Genomic DNA, 22,770 nt, shown 5'->3' with positions numbered 1-22,770 from the left:
GTTCTCGCGTAAAATTTTTGTTTCGCAAGATGTCGCTTAAATATTTCTTATATAGTATCATACAGTGTATGCGCTTTTTATTTTCACCCATTCTAAGACGAACAATTTTCTTTGTAGGAGTTATCTCCCTGAACACTGTTTTCCTTGTGACTGCATATCCTCCGTAACCGTAAAAGAAAGCGACAAATTTATTTTATAAAATTGCTCGTTATATCCTTTGCATGAATTGTCCTATTTTGACCGAAGCGATATGAACACTCCATATGAGAGTTATTTCCCCTTATGCATTTGATATAAGTGATATGCATTTCTATCTTGTAAACCATAAGTGATAGAGACCTAGGATCTTTTGATTTGAGGTCCTTGATCCAAAAATAAGAAAATTAGGTCAAGGTCAGAGGTCAAGGTCATATTTTTAAATTTTGATTTTGTCTTATTTTCAATTCTTTTCAAAAACCGTATAAGATATCGACAACATATTTTTACTAAATTGTAAGTTGCGACATGTCATTACACATAAATTTTGGTTGAAAGGGTACGCTTACATTTAATTGGAGTTTTCTCCCCTCTTATATTGAAAATTAGACATATTGTGATACAACTCATTAACCATATATAATAAAGACCTATAGACTTTTGATTAGAAGCCCTTGGTTTTTATGACCTTGAAATTGAGCTCTAGGTCATAGGTAAAATTCACGTTCTAGATTTTGACCTTTGCTTTTACCTCATATGTATACATGATAAAGCCATGGGACTTTTTGCAATACGTTTCAAGCCACTTGACCATGGAAAAGCCAACCGGAAGTGACCTTGTGTAAACCGGAAGTAGCTATTTTTTGTACTTATTTAATGTTAAATTATATTGAACCATATATTTTTGGAATCAGTATCAAGTAAACTATCAAATACAACCGGAAGTGACATATTTCAAACCGGAAGTAACAATTTATCTCCCTTATTTAGAAAAAAATGTATAGAAACCATATATTTTTGGAATCCGTGTACAATAAGCTATCATTTGACGCTGGATATGATATATCAAACTGAATTTTTATAGTTCTATATCAAAACTGATCTTTATGGGTGGAAAGACCTTCAATTGTTTTCTGAACAATGGGTTTTTAATTATTATTATTATTAATTTTTTTTTTTCTTCCGACTAATTTTGTTCTCACGTAAAATTTTTGTTTCGCAAGATGTTGCTTAGATATTGCTTATATAATATCATACAGTTTATGCGCTTTTTATTTTCACCCATTCTAAGCCGAACAATTTTCTTTGTAGGAGTTATCTCCCCAAACACTGTTTTCCTTGTGACTGCATCTCCTCCGTAACCGTAAAAGAAAGCGACAAATTTATTTTAACAAATTGCTCGTTATATATATCCTCAGGATGTTTTATCCAATTTTGACCGAAGCGATACGTAAACTCCATATGAGAGTTATTTCCCCTTCTGTATTTGTCATAAGGGATATATAAATGTATAGCATGACTGGTAAGTGATAGAGACCTAAGGTATATTGATTTGAGTTCCTTGGTTCATTTAAATGAAATTGAGGCCAAGGTCAAAGGTCAAGGTCATATACTAAATTTTGACTTTTCCTTGTTATTTGATCTCCTCTGTCACTTTTAAAGATACAAATTAAAGAACAAGTGCAAAATGTTTGCCTAATTGTGATTAAGATATGATACATATTGTCTGAAACAATCCAATAACATCTTATAGGAATTATTGTCCCTGAAATGATTCAATTTAAGGTTAATTGATTATTACTCCAACTTGGTGTATGATAAAGCCATAGGGTCTTTTGCAAACTGTTGGCTGACATATGATCTTGAAAAATGTCAACCGGAAATGATCTTGAGTGAACCGGAAGTAGTATTTTTCGCACTTAATTATTGGAAAAGTACCTAGAAACCATATATTTTTTGAATGATCATAGGTTAACCTATCTTTTGACACCGGAAGTGACATTTTATACACCGGAAGTAGCATATTATCTTCCTTATTACAGGCATAAGTATATACAAACTATATAATTTTGGAATCAGTGTTAATAAAGCTATCATATGAGACCGGAAGTGACATTTTTTAAACCGGAAGTTGGCAATTATCTCCCTTATTTCAGGCAAAAGTATATAGAAACCATTTATTTTTGGAATCAGTATGAAGAAATCTATACTTTGATGCTATTAATACTTTTGAGTAAACCAGAAGTACCTTACTATCAATTATTTAGAAAATTGATGTAGAAAGACCTTCAATTGTTCTTTGAACAATTGGTTTTTAATTATTATTATTATTTTCTTTCGCCAAATTTTGTTCTCGTGTAAAATTTTTGTTTCGCAAGATGTCACTTAGATATTTATTATATAGTATCATACAGTTTATGTGCTTTTTATTTTCACCCATTCTAAGACGAACAATTTTCTTTGTAAGAGTTATCTCCCCGAACACTGTTTTCCTTGTGACTGCATCTCCTCCGTACCCGTAAAAGAAAGCGACAAATTTATTTTATAAAATTGCTCGTTATATCCTTTGCATGATTTGTCCTATTTTGACCGAAGCGATATGAATATTCCATATGAGATTTATTTCCCCTTATGCATTTGATATAAGTGATATGCATTTCTATCTTGTAAACCATAAGTGTTAGAGACCTAGGATCTTTTGATTTGAGGTCCTTGATCCAAAAATAAGAAAATTAGGTCAAGGTCAGAGGTCAAGGTCATATTTTAAATTTTGATTTTGGCTTATTTTCAATTCTTTTTAAAAACCGTATAAGATATCGACAACAAATTTTTACTAAATTGTAAGTTGCGACATGTCGTAACACATAAATTTTGGTTGAAAGGGTACGCTAACATTAAATTGGAGTTTTCTCCGCTCTTTTATTAAAAGTTAAGCATATAGTGATATAACTCATTAACCATATATAAGACTATGGAAAAGCCAACCGGAAGTGACCTGGTGTAAACCGGAAGTAGCTATTTTTTTGTACTTATTTGATGTTAAAGTATATTGAACCATATATTTTTGGAATCTGTATCAATTAAACCATCAAATAAAAGCAGAAGTGAAATTTTTCAAACCGGAAGTAACAATTTATCTCCCTTATTTAGAAAAAAATGTATAGAAACCATATATTTTTGGAATCAGTGTCAATAAGCTATCATTTGACGCTGGATATTATATATCTAACTGAGTTTTAATATTTCAATATCAAAATTGATCTTTATAGGTGGAAAGACCTTCAATTGTTCTCTGAAAAATTGGTTTTTAATTATTATTATTATTATTATTATTTCGTCTTTCCACTTTTTTGTGGAAAGACCTATTGTATTTGTTCTGATTATTATTATTTTTTTTTTTTCTTCCGCCTAATTTTGTTCTTGCGATAAATATTTGTTTCACAATATGTCGCTTAGATATTTCTCATATTGTATCGTATAGTTTATGCGCTTTTAAATTTCACCCTGCTAAGACGAACAATTTTCTTTGTAAGAGTTATCTCCCTATTCACTGTTTATTAAGTGTGTGCATCTTCTTCGTAACAAAAAAAGATATCGACAAAATTCTTTTTCTAAATTGTTCGTTACATCCTCAGGAATTTTTGGCTATTTTGGATTGAAGCGATTCGATGAAATTTTATAGAAGTTATCTACCTTTATGAAATAAATTTGTCGTTATGTTTTTGTAACTCATAAACCGTAAGCCGTATAAACCTATAGTCTTTTTATTTGAGGACCTTGGGGCCTAACTTAGAAAATAAGGTCAAGGTCAAAGGTCAAGGTCATGTTCTCAATTTTGTCTTTTGCTTGTTTTTGCATTTTCTCCGATATTTTTAATGTTATATATTAAAGAACAAGTGCAAAATGTTTGTTGTATTGTGATGAGGATATGATACATTTGCTCTGAAACAATCCAGTGACATCTTATAGGAGTTATTGACCCTGAAATGTTTTATTTTAAGGTAAATTGATTATTACTTCAGATTGGTACATGATAAAGCAATACGGTCTTTTAGAAAATGTTAAATGACATGTGACCTTGAAAAATATCAACCGGAAGTGACCTGGAGTAAACCGGAAGTAGTCATTTTTGCACTTATTTTATGTAAAAATACATAGAAACCATATATTTTTTGAATGGTCATACATTAACCTATCATTTGAGACCGGAAGTGACATTTTAAAACCGGAAGTAGCATATTATCTCACTTATTACAGGCATAAGTGTATACAAACTATATATTTTTGGAATCAGTGTGAATAACGCTATCGAATGAGACCGGAAGTGACATTTTCTAAAACGGAAGTAGCCAATTATCTCGATTTTTACGGGCAAAAGTATATATAAACCATATATTTTTGGAATCAGTGTAAATAAAGCTATCATATGAGACCGGAAGTGACATTTTTTAAACCGGAAGTTGACAATTATCTCCCTTATTTCAGGCAAAGCAAAAGTCTATAGAAACCATATATCTTTTGAATCAGTATGAAGAAACCTATGATTTGACGCCAATAGTAGCTTTGAGTAAACCAGAAGTAGCTTCTTATCAATTATTTAGAAAATTGATGTGGAAAGACCTTCAATTGTTCTTTGAACAATTTGTTTTTAATTATTATTATTATTATTATTAGGTCTTTCCACTTTTCTGTGGAAAGACCTATTGTATTTGTTCTGATTATTATTATTATTATTATTAATTTTTTTTTCCGCCAACTTTTGAAATTTTTGTTTCGCAATATGTCGCTTAGATATTTCTCATATTGTATCGTATAGTTTATGCGCTTTTAAATTTCACCCTGCTAAGCCGAACCATTTTCTTTGCAAGAGTTATCTCCCTATTCACTGTTTATCATCTGTGTGCATCTCCTTCGTAACAAAAAAAGATATCGACAAAAATCTTTTTCTAAATTGTTTGTTACATCCTCAGGAATTTTTGCCTAATTTGGATTGAAGCGATCCAGTGAGATCTTAAAGGATTTATCTGCCTTTACCAAATTAATTTGTCGTTATGTTTTTGTAACACGTAAACCGTAAGCCGTATACAAAAAATTTGACCAAAATGTTAGTCGCGACATGATATAACTGGAAAGTTTTTGTCTAAATGGTACGCGTCACTGTTTTAGGGGTTCCATGTCACTGAAATAGTAAAATGAAAAAAAAGAACTAATTATAGCCTCAAACTTTGCAGCTATCATGATGTATACATGTATACATGCATCTTATCTTAATTTATAAAACAAGGTCCACCATCCTCCACCTCCACCCCCTTTTTTTTCTTTTATTCTTCTACTTTGAGGAATCCCATTTCGCCTTGAAGTTTAGTCCTGTACATTTTACTGTAAAAAATGCAATCCTTCTGATGTACAAACTTCTTAAATAGAAATTCATTCCTGCAAAAATCGGCTCCAATTCATGTTCCCGTTAGACGCGGTCCGCTTGATTGAGAAATAAAATTCAATGACGTAGAAAAATCGTAAATATTGCTGAAATCCTACAATCAAATTTTTTAATCATGAATTAAAATACAAATCTGTGCTCCCGTAAACATGTGTACGTAAGATGCATGCATGATCCGTCATCAATGACCTGTAAATAATAAAACCAATAGTGATCATGTTTGTCCGATCAGTACACATGTGCTCTGTTGAACGGTCTCCCCTGAAAAGAAATTAATATTCTAACTCCAGACATATATATTCGAGGGTCACGTGACTTCACAACACCATCTCGCGCGCGGACCTAAATTTAGAATAAAACATTCCATATCCAAATAAGGAAAATAAAACTTCCAAGATAAAATTTACTCCGTTTTCCTACAAATTCCATCAAAATGCATACACAACAAAAAGATGAAAAATGGAAGTCCGAGGTAACATAGAAGAAAATTAATAAACGAATGATGCTTGGATCAATTTTTATGAGGACATCTCAGGCGTCCGTTTGGCTGTGCAAGATGTATAAGTACGCAGTCACGTTCGGTCAGAATATAGGCGTTATTTAAGTTAGCTGCGTCGCACAGAGAAAGTGCCATGCAATCAATAATTCAATCAATCAATCAATCAATCAATCAATCAATCAATCAATCGACCGACCGACCAACCAACCAACCAACCAACCAACCAACCAACCAACCAACCAACCAAAAAACCAATTAATCATGTTTCGGAGGGGAAAGACCGTTTGACAATTGTTTTTAAAACAATTGATTTATATTTATTTTTTTTTCTTCCTCCAAATTTTGTTCTTGCGATAAATGTTTGTTTCGCAATATGTCGCTTAGATATTTCTCATATTGTATCGTATTGTTTATGCGCTTTTAAATTTCGCCCTGTTAAGCCGAACCATTTTCTTTGTAAGAGTTAACTCCCTATTCACTGTTTATCATATGTTTGCATCTCCGTCGTAACAAAAAAAGGTATCGACAAAAATCTTTTTACAAATTGTTCGTTACATCCTCAGAAATTTTTGGCTAATTTGGATCGAAGCAATTCGATGAAATTTTATAAGAGTTATCTACCTTTAAACAATATATTTGTCGATATGTTTTTTAAACTCATAAACCGTTGACCGTATAACCCTGGAATTTTTTTATTTGAGGCCTATAGGTCCTAATTTAGAAAATGAGGTCAAGGTCAAAGGTCAAGGTCAAGTTCTAAATTTGGACTTTTCCTGGTTTTTGCATTTTCTCCAACACTTTTAAAGATATATATAAAAGAACAAGTGCAAAATGTTTGCTTAATTGTAATGAAGATATGCTACATTTGGTCTGAAACAATCAGATGACATCTTATGGGAGTAAGTGCCCCTGAAATGTCTAATCATAAGGTTAATTGTTTATTTCTTTAAACTGGTTCATTATAAAGCCATATGACCTTTTACAAAAGGTTGGATGACATATGATCTTAAAAATGACAATCGGAAGTGACCTTGAGAAAACCGGAAGTAGCAATTTTTGCACTTTTTTCATGAAAAAGTACTCGGAATCCATATATTTTGTAATTTAAATACATGAACTTATCACTAAAGACTAGATGTGACTTTCGATAAACCGGAAGTGACCAATTATCTCCTGGTTTACAGGCAAAAGTATATAGAAACTATATATTTTTGGAATCAGTGTGAAAGAAGCTATTATAAGAGACCGGGAGTGACATTGACTTCACCGGAAGTAGCAAATTATCTCTCTTATTTCTCTCAAAAGTATATAGAAATCACTTATTCATTGCATCAGTATGAAGAAACTTATGATTGGATGCCAATTTTAACTTTGAGTAAACAGGAACTAGCTTCTTTTCAATATCTTTGAAAATTTATGTGGAATTCCGAAAGATCTTCAATTGTTCTCTGAACAATTGGTTTTTAATTATTATTATTATTTTTTTTTTCTTCTTCCGCCACTTTTTTTCTTACGGTGCTTTTTCGTTTCGCAAGATGTCGCTTAGATTTTTTGCATATGATATCGAACAGTTATTGCGATTTTGAAACTGACCCTGTTTAACCGAACACTATTTATTGTGAGAGTTATCTCCCCAAACACTGTTTTTAATGTGTGCGGATCTCCTTCGTAACCGTAAAAGATTACGACAAAATTATTTCACCAATTTGCTCGTTATATCCTCAGGATCTAAAAAATAATTTTGACCTAAGCAGTCCGGATACTCCATATGAGAGCTATTTCCCCTTATGCATTTAATAAAAGTGATATGCATTTGCAACTGGTAAACCATAGGTGATAGAGACCTAGGGTCTATTGATTTGAGGTCCTTGGTCCAAAACAAAGAAAATAAGGTCAAGGTCTAAGGTCAAGGTCATGTTCTAAATTGTGATTTTGGCTTATTTTCACTTCTTTTCAGAAATCGTATAAGATATCAACAAATAATCTTAAGTAAAATGTTAGATACGACATGTCGTAACACATAAATTTTGGTTGAAAGGGTGCGTAGTCATTAAATGGAGTTTTAGCCCCTCATATATTTAGAATTTTGCGTATAATAATATAACTCATTAACCATATAAAATAAACCTAGGCTCTTTTGATTTGATTTTATTGGTTTATGACCTTAAAATTGACGTTCTATATTATGACCTTTGCCGTAGATTCATATTTATACATGATAAAAGCTTGGGATTTTTTGCATTAGGTAAGTAGTCATATAACTTTGAAAATGTCAACCAGAAGTGACCTTTTTAAAACCGGAAGTAGCAATTTATATCCCTTATCCTAAGCAAAAGTATATAGAAACTATATTTTTTTAGAATCAGAGTAAAGTAAGCTATATTTGACCCCTGAAGTAACTTTGATTTAACCGGAAGTGGCTTATTATCTCCCTTAATCGATATAAAAAGTTCATCAACCATTATATTTTCAAAATCAGTGTGTGATAAGCTATCATTTAAGCCTGGATATATTGTTTTTTATCAAAATTTTCTCATGTTAAGTTAATTTCAGTGGAAAGACCTTCAATTGTTCTCTGAACAATTGGTTTTTAATTTTTCGGCAGACTTGCTTAATAAGTTTTTTTATTTGTAGAAATTATCTTAAGTTTCATTTAATTTGAATGCTTCAAAATACTAAGACTATTGTTGTTAAAAAAAATTTAAGGGCAACTTGAGAACTTCCTAATTTACACTTGGAAATAAATTTTGAACAATTAATCTGTCACAATTTCGCTTTTGTCCTCTGCCCAAATTAGTTTGGTCCTGAATATGCATGAAATACTTGCCACTGAACGTTACACACATTTCGTGTTGTAAGATTTTGTCCTACATTTAAATTGTTCTTGTCAAGTATTACATACTTTTTTAAGGATTTAAACGTAAAACCAGAGACATATAATACATTATGTATTATATGTCTCCGGTAAAACTAAATCCTATAAAACTAATTTTGTGCATTGGTTCTCTGAAACGCGTTTTTGTAAATTTGAGCGTATCAACCCCCTCATGTAGTAGTGGTTTCGGTTTGTATATATAAACATACAACAAAAGTATATGTTGATTTTACATATTTTACAATTGGTGACATCAAATAAACTTTTATTCACATATTTGTTTTCTTCTGAAAAGAGCGTGTTTGTTTTTATATGAGGTGTTATAAATGGTCCCTCAATATATCTAAATGCCTGCATGGTATACTTAGCCATACGTTTTTATTGCTTTGATTGGAGTAAATTCAAAATCGTGTTTCGAATAAGGATATAGTTTTTATGCAAGCCGATTGATTTTCGAATCTGTAGTATCAATGTCTGGTTGTCATATCTCTGTCGACGATAGGTTAATGTCTGCATGTTGTACCAAGCCATACATTACAGGCTATTCGTCTCTGGTATGTAATTTTTCAAACGAAATTTAAATAATGATATTTCGGCGCATTACATTTGCGCGAATTCGTCCTACGTTTTCTCGTCTAACCACATTACGTTTGCGCGAAAATTACCTGTTGAAAAGTCACTACGTTTGCACGGATAAATTAAAAATAAATTATAAAAAATAAATTCATAACTTTTTGTAAACAAATTATTTTTAAGTGATTTGACTGATAAAGTTTTTATTGATGGTCAGATGCTACTGTAAATGAATACTGCAACAAATTTGCCGACTACTTAGTCAGTCAGAAGCAAGCCCTTAGAAACGACCGTTGTTGCTACTCATCCAGCCTTCTTCACCTTCGTTGAGATTATACTGCAAGTTCAGGCGAATACTTACATTTAAATTCGCGGTAAACTGAATTTTCAAACCAAGAGAAAATTCAGTTTACCGTTCAACAATTTTGAAATTTCAAACTGGGAAATTTCCCGCCGATATTATCTGAAATCGCTAGGGTACAAGTACCAGGCAAGGACTGATTTATAGATGGTTCCTGATTCATACTGTGTTTTAGTCATGACTGTATACTTTGATTTTTTTTTTCCATTTTATTCACTGTCCCCATTCAAATCTTTTCTTTTACATAAATGTAGTGCCTTTTAATGTTTATACAAACGAATAAAGACTTCTCTAATATATATTTATCAATATATGAAATAGAAAGATGTGGTGTGATCGCCAATTTATGTTCAAAATAATAAACGAATAACAAATCTGATAGACAACAATAAACGAGATCACTCATTTTCCTACAAAAACACGTACAATTCAGGTTATTCTCAGGATTGAAATACAGGTAATGCTTGTCATTTTCAAATTCGCGCAAATGTAGGTCGCCCTGATATTTATATTCAAACTGAAGGATCTAGAATTTAAAAGATTTATGTAAAGAATAACGAATACGGGGCGGGGGCATGACACGATGTCAGCCAGACTACCCGAATTGTAAATCCTAGCCTCCTTACTTGTATGATCAATTAATCCGGAATTAAGCTTGTCAGATAAAAAAAAACCAAAAAAACAACGCTTTGGTTTAGGACTAGAGTTAAAAAGTAGCATTTGCTAACAATCCATGCAAAAAAATAAGACGTTTTTTGGGTTGTTATGTACTCTTAAACTTAGTTAGGTGGTATGGTCTCCATGCACCTACCTCCTATAACAGATATGATCGACGTGCACTACAGCGGAATTACGGCTTCAGTTGTTATAGTACACACAAAAATTAATTGGGCTAATCTGGTCTATGCTGCATAGTTTATTTCATTGGAAATCATAGTCCACATCTTTTTATTCAAGAAAAGTCGCAAATCGTGTATATTCTGTAATCAATTTATGAAGCTTGATTGAGACGTAGATTCATCGAGTTGCCGATTGTTATCTTTTCTTCTATTTCACGAATGAACCGCTGAAGTCAGGGATTCGGAATATGGCAGTTATATATATTCTCAGTTTAAATATAATTCGAAGCATTATCGAACTATGTCAGCCTATTGGACTTTCATCTTTAAAATTCCCTTTGCATTAAATATCTAAATGAGATAACATAAGGATAACTTGGAGTGTATACATGTACATGTAAAAAAAGGAAAAAACAGCAATATTTGATAAATATATTACATGCATGTCGGAACAGAACCTGAAATTGACAATAGGTATTATTCTTTCTACAGTAAAAGATGTCCTTCAAAAATATTGTGATGAGATATATTCAACCAGTGGTGTCAATCAGATGTGGATTCTCAAAAATTCTAAAGATCTACTGCTAAATCTCAGATCACAATCACTGCAATTTTGCATCAACATTAAGACCTTTGATTTTTCTACGCTTTACACTACTATTCCCCATGCTCAATTGAAAGATCGACTTCACCATCTCATTAAACAGAGCTTTTTCTATAAAAATGGGAATTTCTTGTTTTGGGTTATAATAATTTTTATTTTGTGAAGAACCACACTGATTCTATCAGAAAATACAGTGAAGATGATATTATCAAAATGCTGGACGTTTTAATCGACAATATATTTGTTGAGTTTGGAGGATGGATATTTCAACAGACAGTCGGTGTTCCAATGGGTACTAATTGTGCACCCCTTCTGGCCGACTTTTTTTTGTACTCGTATGAAGCAGAATTCATTCAAAACCTTCTTAAAGACAAAAAGAAAAGGCACCTTGCAAAGTTCTTTAATTTCACTTTCAGATATATTGATGAAGTCCTATCACTGAATAACCCATATTTCAGTCAGTACTTGCATCTCATATATCCCAGTGAACTTGAAATTAAGGATACTACTGATACAAGAAGGACTGCTTCATACCTTGATCTTTTCATCAATATTGACACAGATGGACGACTTCACACTAAAATCTATGACAAACGGGATGATTTCAACTTCCCAATTATCAATTTCCCATTTCTCAGCAGTAACATACCCTCTGCTCCGTGGTATGGTGTATACATATCTCAATTGGTACGTTATGTTCGTGCATGTTCACACTATACTGACTTCATATACAGGAGTGTGCTCTTTATTAAAAAACTGCTCCAACAGAGTTATGAGGAGGAAAGATTAAAAATGACACTCCGTAAATTTTATGGACACCATCACGAATTGGTTGATCTAAACGATGTGTCTCTGTCTAAACTAACTAATGACATTTTTACCACGTCTTAGATTGTGGTTTAACATCTATGTCGTCTGTCTGTTAAGTACCGAACGTGACCTAATCCTGAATATGACTGTTATACCGAGAGTGAATTTGCATTGCTGTACGATGTGTCTCGGTATTTTGTACATCCAACATTCATGTTTTTATTTTTTGATGTTTTTGTTATGGTTTCGGTTGAATAATGTGTTATGTCGTATCGTTTGTTGTCCAAATAATTATAAAATTGCCCTACAATACCATCATTGTCATATTCCCGAATATGACTGTTATACTGAATGTGAATTTACATTGCTGTGCGGCGTGTCTCGGTGTTTTGTACTTCCAACATTAATGGATTTATTTTGTTGTTTCTGTTATGGTTTAGGTTGGATAATCTGTTATGTCTTATCGTTTTTAGTCATAATAATTATAAAATTGCCTTTCAATACCATTATTGTCATGAAAATTGTTTGGACCAAAATTGTGAAAATAATTGTATAAAGTTCCAGATTGCATGTTAGTTACGTAAGCGCGTCACTGTTTTTGATATCCTGTGGTGTTTTTCGTTGATGGAGAATATGTATGTTGTTGTTCTGTGGTTTGTATGTTGTGTCGACTATTATATCATTTGTTTGTGCGTTTCTCTGTAATGAATGTTCTTGCGTGTGTTTTTGCTGTATTTCTGTCACGTAGTGTTTTAGCGATATTTTTTAACATTGCCATAAAGCGGGAGGTTTGGCATGCCATGAAACCAGGTTCAACCCACCATTTTTTCTTAAAATGTCCTGTACCAAGTCAGGAATATGGCAGTTGTTATCAAATAGTTCGTTTCTATGTGTGTTGGCGTCTGTTTTTGTTGCACTTCGGTGTTCCTGTTGTTCCTTTGTTTTCCTCTTATAGTTGATGTGTTTCCCTCGATTTTGGTTTGTAACCCGGATTTGTTTTCTCTAAATCGATTTATGACTTTTGAACACCGGTATACTACTGTTGCCTTTATTAATAGAACCGTCGCTTTTACACTTATTCATAAAATAAAAATTGTATTTTTTTTAACTATTATATAAAAAGCAACTTTGTAATTAAAATTTATTTATAAAATTTAAAAAATGATCAAATTATTGTTAAGAAAACAAAATTTCAAAGTGGCTTGGTACTTAAATAGCTTCATTGTGCCAAGAAATATATCCTTTGCATGGTTAAAGATCGATAAAATTTAATAATTTTTCATTTATCTAGGCTCATGAACAATTTCCGAAACTGTAAAATTAATATATGAAATAAAAAGAATATATTTCAAAATCTTTCTCTTATATATTCAAACAATTGTCAACAAATTTTTGTGACTTTTTGTCCTGTGACTATTTGTCCTATCAAATTTGTGACTCTTTGTCCTTTCAAATTTGTGACTTTCTGTCCTGTGACTTTTGTCCTATCAAATTTGTGACTTTCTGTCCTGTGACTTTTTGTCCTATCAAATTTGTGACTTGCTGTCGTGTGACTTTTTGTCCTGTGACTTTCTGTCCGTCTACCTTATGCATACGGGCCCTGAATTTAAATCAGATTGGTTCTGCAGGTTTCTCTCTTATTTTCAAAATACATATTTTAAATTGTGACTATCTACAGTTCCGTAACTTCCTATCTGTTTAAACCAACGATTGACAAGTGGGTATATTTTTGTGAAATAAATATTTATATGTTTCAAAATGCCCATAATTATTGACAACGTGTAAATACTTACATTTTCCAAATTTTACCACTGGAAAATATCCAAAATAAATTGTTACTTCATCAAATCTTTGGTTGGAACTATTTAGATTTAAATAAATATTATTCATTACACCAGAAATGTCATTCATAAACAAATGGTAGTAAAATTGAATACACGTATGAGTTTAGTAATGTATAGTGTATCACTGTCGGACTCAAGACACACACAAAAAATACACGTATATTATACCTGATCATTTTTAAACATAAAGTTCCAAATTATCGGCCGTGTACACTGATCTATACGCTCAGCAGTAAAGCGATGCATATACCTGCATTACCAGTAATAAGAGTTTTTAAGCCCGACAGGAAATCGCTTGAATACCTGGAAGTGTCACCTCACAATACCTCTGGCAATATTTCATTTAGCCATGCTGATGGTCAAATTAGGGAATTAAATAAATGTATTATATGAAAGCTGGGACATAATATATTGTATAATAGTCCCAGATAAAAGAGTTATGAACAAATTAGACTATTTGAAAACAATTTTACACGGAACACCGCTAGTTAATTATGATTTTAAACTATGCGAGAATCCATAAAAGAAATCGCTCTAAACCAATTCCCCTATATTTACTTGTTTCATAAATTTACTTAAAAAAAAACAGTTTAAAAATGATAGATCATAGTTATTTATAAAAATTAGATATCAAATCGGCTTTTCCGACTCTTAAACTTTTTTTTAACATTGTTCCTTATCAAGTAAAATATAAAAAGTTTGCCGATAGGTAACAAAACAATATCTGGTACAACTATTTTTCAAGGATCCGTGAAAATGTATATGCGTTTGTCATTATCTCGTCGAGTAACACAACCGTAAGATTGACTCCTGCTTGCATGCATGTTTTGGTACTTTGTGGTTTATAGAAATCAAGTGGTTTTTTTACCCGTGAAGCCGTCAAGATGGCTACAATTCTCAATTCAAATCGATGGTGATATCTTATCAAGCAGAATAAAACGTTAATATTTATGAAGTTTTGCTGTTTTATACAAAATGAACATAATATCAAATTTTCATTTTTTTGAGGAGTTTCCCCTTAACTTTTTAGACTTTTATTGGTGTATTTTTTGGACGCGACATATTTTTATTGTGCTATCATGATACTATTTTAAAATTCATTATTCTACATTATCCCGCATGCAGTTGTAGTCATGCTGTTGACGATTGTATTCATAATTTCTTCGAGTGTCCTTTTCACAATGACGCAAGAGAAATATTGCTTTTGATTTATAAAAGATATGCTTAGCTATATCAATTGAGCTTCTACTGGCCAATCACGGTGACCATACATTTTAGCAAAATAAAGAAATTTTTGAATCTGTACAATATTATAACAGAATAAATTAAAGATTCAGAACATACAATTAAAATTCTGAATTCCTATTTTCTCACACTTCAAGCCAGTACATATTACAACACTATTATATTGTATTTTCATTTTTGTTTATAGTTTGTATTACATGTATTCCTGTTTTGTTTTTCGTCATTATCTAATGTATTTTGTGTTTTATTTGTAAAGGGACACAATAAAAAATGTGTTATAGTAGTCCCATTTATATGAAAGAAGGAAAAAGTCAAAAGAAATCACTAATTCATGTAAATGTCAAGTTTTTAAAACAATACAACAGAGACTTATAATATGGCTTCAATTTACTATTTTCGTTTTTTGTATTTCATTTACATGGTGTCTTCCTCCTATTCCCACTTTTTAAAAATCACTATTCCTTCTATTCCCACATGCAAATAACAATAGATGTTTTGATGAATAAATTGTTTTTATAACAATCAAGGTTAATTAAAAATTCACCTAAGATTTACCTGTATTTTTTCAAAAGAAAACATATTCCTTACACTGTTAAAGTATAATATTATTTATATTAAAAAAAATAAATAATATTACACTATATATTTGTAACATTTTTTTTTCTTCAAAGAAATACTTAGAAATAAAGAAAAAGTCAGATAAATAGAAGTAAGATTAAAAATTCATTTATTTGTTAAACTTAAAAAATTGTCATCTGAACAAATAAATTGAAGATAGATAACATTATAACAAAATATAATCTTAAGATGTGAAATAAAAGTATGCTCTAACAATAATATTACTTGGACCAATAATCAAAAATATGAAATTAATGGGTGAAAACTGTTCACTTTACTTATAAGCATGAATATTAAACGGACAGCAGTGGGTTTAAGTTCCAGGCTAAGAACAAAAGGGGCCAAAGAACATACGGAAAGTGTTACACTGCAAACTGTTCGGCCACCATTAATACTCTGAACAACATACCAACCAAAGTCTCAGCAAACCACAACTATAGGTCTGACCACATTCAGCTGAATAAAAGTTCGCTGCACAGATGAGCTGACACCAATTCCAACCATTTACGTAGAAGAATTAGTAAAACTCTGGAACGACGACATACAAAACATTAAAACTTTCTCATCTTGCAAGAATTCCATGTACAACAAACGCAAGAAGAACCTACCAGTTTTACCAAAAAACTGTTGATGAAATCAACAGAGATAGTATTTGGGCACATACTGCCAAAGGTGACCCATTCCTGCTAACAGACGACAACACAGTTGGGGTATGTTAATCTACAGTACTTAAAAGAATCTAACACACTTAGCAGCTGCAGATATCATATATGGTGATGGTACATTTTACTCCTTTCCAACTTTACACATTTCACGCAATAGTTGACGGCCCAATGTATCTACTGGTACACAGTTTACTTCCAGCCAAGAGAGAACATGTATACACAAGGTTCCTGACTTTACTCAAAGATGTATGATACCAACACCAACTATACAACTTCAGCCTACCACTATATTCGTGGACTATGAAGTCGCTATCCGAAATGCAGCATATTCTGTATTTCTTGGCATTAACGCAAAAGGTTGTTTTTCCACTATACACACAATGCTGCTAGAGAAAAGCACAAGAAACAGGTCTTCAGGTTCCATACAAGGAAGACAACAACATTCATCATCTGGTACGCCCTGACGCTGTTCTTCCACTTGTACCTACTGCTGAGGTCGAAGATGTGTGGTGTAATGCCCTAACAGACATAGATCAGATTGATACTAACATTAACTACACGCCCTTTACAGACTATGTAACAACATACTTGGTCGAACAGAACAGTCACATTTGGAACCATTACACAACACAAGGACCGAGGACTACAAATCATTCATAATACTACTGAAAGAATGAGGAAGCTTTCAACGCCATGACAATTTCTAATGTGTGTGCTTGAATCAACTGTTGAATTTGTGTAATTAAAGAAATAAAATAATTTATTTATATTTGTTTCCATTTCTTTCATATTTATTTTAAATTAAAAACACAGAATTCATACACATACAAAAAAAAATATTACTTGTCCTAAAAAAAACACTTGTCAATTAAAAGTTGATAAGACAATGTATAAACAGTATAATCCTTTGTTTGCACAAGTTTTCCCCCTATTCCCACATGAAATTTTAACTTTTCTTACCAGATTTATGAACAGTGGGAATAGGAGGAATGAACCAACTACATAAACTGCCTCTACAGAATATAATACGGAAGGAACCAAAATGTTGAAATAAAGGAGTCCGAGAAATACTGCAAATGACCACCTTAGTGCTCTAAAACGGGATCTCGCATTAGGGACTTGATTGGATGATATAGTTCGCACAAAGGACATGAAATATAGAAGAATACTGTTAATATACATAGATAAATAAATTATATAATCGTATCTTTAGTAATTACGATTCGAAGTTATTTAATGTTTTATCGAAACGTGCCCCACTCTATTGATTGTCATCTGTGTGTAATCGATTGAAATTCATGTTCATTCAACCAGAACCCGTTTATTACGCACGTGTATACAGGTTGTACATGGATATATTATTTAAGCATGTTCTAGTGTTTTTTGTTTTGTTTTATGGGTCTTGTATTTTGCATAAAAAATTAAAAATGTTTAAAAAAAGAATTGTATTTAACTTTTTTCTATTATGGAACTTATTGGAAAATAGATAAAAAAATGTTAAACATTTTAATGATTTTTTAATAGAAAATCTTCAGATAAAAGAAAGTACAAAAACAAGATAAAAAATAATTTATCAATAACTGATAAATTTATTATTGTAACTTTATTTCCTGTGACTTTTCCTCCTACATTTATCAATAAGAAGGTAGGACAGAAGGTCACAAGAAAAAAATTGAAGGACAAGAAGTCACAAATTAGTTTTTAGATATTTTTTTGGCAAATATCTAAAAAAACTTCTTAATCTTTTACATATTGAAAACATTTGTAGTAAAATATCAATAATTATACATTTTTGCTAGGAAAACAAAATATCAAAAGGACTTATTGACTACCTTCATGACACCAAGAATTATATATCCTTTTTACGGTTCAAATTCATTTAATCTCTATTAGAAAATGCTAATATAAAAAATAAGGAGATGTGGTATGACTGCCAATGAAGCAACTATCTACCAGAGTTCAAATGATAATAAAAGGCCCCGACCTGAATCATGTGAAACAATTCAAACGAGAAAACTAACGACCTAATCTATACAATACAATTTACGAAAAACAAATATTACAGACAACCACCAACTACACACAAATAAATTAATCTTGAATTTCTGTCCAGACAATTTCATTACTTTCAAATTTTATGAATTACAATAAATTCTGCTATGTGGAAGTATTTGGTTTATTTTAGAACTTACAATTTGTTTTGTCAATGTCTCTATTTAAGCTATTGGTGTATTTTTAAATAACTACATAAGTTATTTTGTGTTGTTGGATTGCGGTCTCGTTGATTTATACCTTTATACCTTTATCTCCTCTTATTCATATTCATTTCCAAATAATGTTGGTGACATACATTTTGTCAGAGGTTTTGATAGGAATTTGTATACAATTCAAGGCAAATAATATATTTGAAATCCTTCCATGACACGTTAAGGCCTTTAATACATATAGTTCTAATCATGCTGTCAGCATTTAAAAGGATATGTATTTTTATGTAACAATTGAATAAAATTAACGGTATTAAAACGAAAGAATCAAAGTGTACATAAATATTGCAAAAGAATATTTTGTTATCACAACACACACGCATAACTTAATTTAGAAACTTACTTATCATTGTTAATATTTTACAGGATAATCAGAGTTTTATGGAAGTTGCATGTTGAGTGCAATTTTAGATACGAAACCATATTGATATTTTGTAGAAAATCTGCATACTGCAATAATTTAACATAAATCCTGTATTTTCAACAAATTTAATTTTTTCTAGGAAAAACACATTCAAAAGGAAAAAATGTTCCCATCGTAAAATATATGTCCCAATGGGAAGAAAAATTGTTCCCATAGGAAGAAAAAATTGTTCCCATATGAAGAATAAATGTTCCCATGGGAAGAAAAATTGTTCCCATGGGAAGAAAAATTTTTCCCATAGGAAAAGTTAAATACCCATGGGAACTTTTTGTATTCTTGTTTTCCCATGGGAACTTTAAAATTCTCATGGGAAAAGTACTTTTTCCGATTGGAACTTTTAATATTCCCATGGGAACTTCTAATATTCCCATGAAAATTTTTAAATTTCCCATGGGAAATGTACTTTTAATCAGCTTTAGCGACAACAGTGACAAGAGTGACACGTTGGGACATATGGGGATTTTTTCTTTTAATTATTTATCACTTGGCCCAGAGATATTTTTGTTATGTTATAAAACAAAAAAGTAAGATTTACCAATTATGGAACGACAAATTTGTCCCGCACAGTGTTTTTCAGTACCCTATTTGATATTTGATCTCAAAAAGCAGATTCAAATTTAACCATGCAACAAACAAACAAGACCGTAGCCAAAAGGAAAGCAATTACTAGGGACACAAAGCATAAACCAGAAATCTATTTCTTAAGCATCAAAACCTTCCGTCAAACTCAAGGGAACCAATTGCTCTGGAGGGTTGAGAAATTTCTGCTACACCAGTGGCGCCATATATGTCTGAAAAAAGTGGCCTTTTAAACAATTTTATTTAGATGTTTAGTTTTTTAAAGACCACAATTCTGATCTATATCGCATTTTAGTATATCTTTTATTCTGTATTTCTGTATTTTTACTGGGATGATTGAACAATCTTTAAGAAACAATTTACGGGACCCAGATTTGTTCTCTTGTAAGTAAGTAGATTTGTTGTGGTATTCAGTAAATTTGGCCATGGCAGAAATATTAAAGGACTACAAAACAGATTGTAAATTAACTGTGACAAATGATGAAAGAGATCATACCTTTGCGTGTCCAGATCCTTAATCATTTCTGTATCTTTGATATTTTGTACGTGCTTACATCAGCTTCAGATAATTCATCATATACCATTAGAAAAACGCTGATCTTCAAAATTGAGTTTAAAGTCTACTTATTGATTTTACAACATTTCGATCTTCTGACAAATATTAAAATGAAACGATGTACATTGTATCGAGTACAATAAGACGTGACATTAAATAAAGGCAACAGTAGTATACCGCTGTTCAATAGTCATAAATCGATAAAGCGAAAACACATCCAGATCACAAACCAACACTGAGGGAAACAGATCAACTATTAGAGGAAAACAACGGAACAACAGAAACACTGAACTGCTACAAAAACAAACGGCAACATTCATAGAAACGAACTAGTTGATAACAACTGCCATATTCCTGACTAAGTACAGGACATTTTAAGAAAAAATTGTGGGTTGAACCTGGTTTTATGGCTAGCCAAACCTTGATTAACCTATGAAATCAAGTGCAATAGTACATAATTTTTTTCAACATGTCAAAAGATTAAGATGTTTCTATTGGCGTCTGTTGTATATCGTCCGTCATCTGTTAACAAATGTTTTCCCTATGAAACTATGTTCCAATCATTTTAAAAACTATTCTGTTTAGTTATTCAAATGACCCCGCCTTCTAATCAACATGGCCGCAATATAGAGCATAGGGGTAAAATGCATGTTTATTATCGTGAAAAACAATAACAGATACCAAAAATGGGGCATAGGTAAATATGTTGAGAATATCCTATTATACATTTTTACAGAATTGAATGACGACTCCAAATAGTTATTGCCCTTACATTACAACTAGTACATGAACAATGTTTGTATGTTTTGCTATTATCTTGAACTCTACTTAAGTAGAGAGAAACTTTAAACAGCAAAAAATGGTCAGCAAGACAAGATCTACATACGAGTCAACAGAGCCGAAACAACTGTCTATTGGAGTAATTGCCCTTAAATGACAATTTTTTTATTTTTTATTTTTTAGTTTTGACATTATCTTGAAATCCATTCTAGATTTTTTAAATTTAGAAACTTAAACCGCAACACGATTCAAATCTTTCGTTGTACAGTTTAAGAGTTATTGCACTTAAAATAACTACTTTAACATCTTAATGCATTTTTATCAAATTGTAAAAGACAGAGAGGAACAGAAAACGGCAAAATACGATTGACAGCTAAGATCCATGTATGAGTAAATTGACCAAAATCAACACTCTACTCGGCCTTCGAGGACGATATTTACCAAATTTTACGTTTTGGGCTGTACTCTTAATTAATCTCCTTATTTTTAAAATTGTCTATGTTTTTATTCAAGAAACTACCAACAAAGTATAAATACTATATACGGTAAGAGAATATCCTACAGCATCTAAAATAACCAAAACATCGCAAAGGGAAATCATAGTTATAATGAATAGAAAGTTCAAAATGAAAAAAAAGATATCAACAGGACCACATCTTTAAATAAATAAAACAACCGAACACGTCAGTCGACTTATAGAAAGAGTGAAATTCTAATAAGTAATGACTTTTTCATTTGTTTGTCCTTCTTTAGATATTATATAGAAAAGCATATTACACGACAAGAATTGCTTGAATCAGTCAGAATGACCAGGCAGTCAACATCGTCAAAGGTCAAACATAATCGATTCTTTATAGGAGTTTTGATGCATTTTTTGCATTCGTGGCTATTGTCTTGAAAAATTGGCAAATGGATATGTGAAATAGATGGTCTTAATATCCTTTCATTTATGTTCCATTCGACGTTAACGTTACTTTGACAATGACCCTTGACCTCAAGTTGATTTTTTAAAGTTATTTGATGTAGTCGAAATATAACTCAACATCCCTTCACATTACTTATGCTATCTGGTATGTAGTGAATCACGTCAAGACAATGGTCGAGGGCAATGTTGTTATCAAATCCTATAATACTATCATGTCGCGCTTAATTCAATTCATCTTATATTTCAATTTGGTTATACCAGTGCATATTTCCACAATATTGAAAGCGAGAAGATGTATGTTGACAGTTCTAGTCTAATTTGTTGTCACTTACACAATGTTTTTTTTTTTATTGCAGAAACAGAACAGAGTGAACTATCGTTAAAATCCATTAGTTGAACTGGTCGTTTACTCCGAACCGTTTTTAGCTGAAATAAAAATAGTATCTTCTAAAAATCAATGGCGTTCTGAACTATATCTGTCGTAAATCAAACACGACATTAGTGTTGAAAATTTCTAAAGAAAGAGTAGTCATTACAAATGTTTCTATCTCCAGAAATAAGAATAAAATGTAAGAATGTTTTTGGAAAGTTCTTGGTCTAAATACACTAATCTGAATGTTTGTCTTGTGCGTTTATTTAAACGTTTTTACAAAAATTCGAACTCCAAGGTTAATACAAAATGGGGATCGAAGTCCATAAAATTTTATTAAAAAAATATAATTGTATATTTGATAAAACGATTGAGGCTTGCAATCATTTGTTTATTTGTATGTTCTTAAAGTTTTATATACTGAGATATGAGGCTTAAAATGCATCCTTCCTATGTCACTGTTAATAAATTATTTTAAATTGTCTTTTGCAAAAAATAAGTAGATTTTGTAGTATTGCCTATG

At 31.5% G+C, this 22,770-nt stretch overlaps 1 protein-coding gene across 2 annotated transcripts in view; it reads left to right on the top strand.

Annotated features, from left to right (window-relative positions):
* LOC127729412 (uncharacterized) overlaps positions 1-22,497 on the top strand; it is a 133,960-nt gene extending 111,463 nt beyond the window's left edge. For both annotated transcript variants that reach the window (XM_052237245.1, XM_052237244.1), the window contains one exon: positions 22,234-22,497. In XM_052237245.1, coding sequence (XP_052093205.1) covers positions 22,234-22,249 — 16 coding nt within the window. In that variant the 3' untranslated portion in view covers positions 22,250-22,497. The remainder of the gene's footprint in view (positions 1-22,233) is intronic.
* The last annotated feature ends 273 nt before the right edge of the window (positions 22,498-22,770 follow it).

This window comes from Mytilus californianus, unplaced genomic scaffold (assembly GCF_021869535.1).
Source record: "Mytilus californianus isolate M0D057914Y unplaced genomic scaffold, xbMytCali1.0.p SCAF_2, whole genome shotgun sequence".
Classification (NCBI taxonomy): Eukaryota; Metazoa; Mollusca; class Bivalvia; order Mytilida; family Mytilidae; genus Mytilus; species Mytilus californianus.
This window is presented reverse-complemented; position numbering and strand designations above follow the sequence as displayed.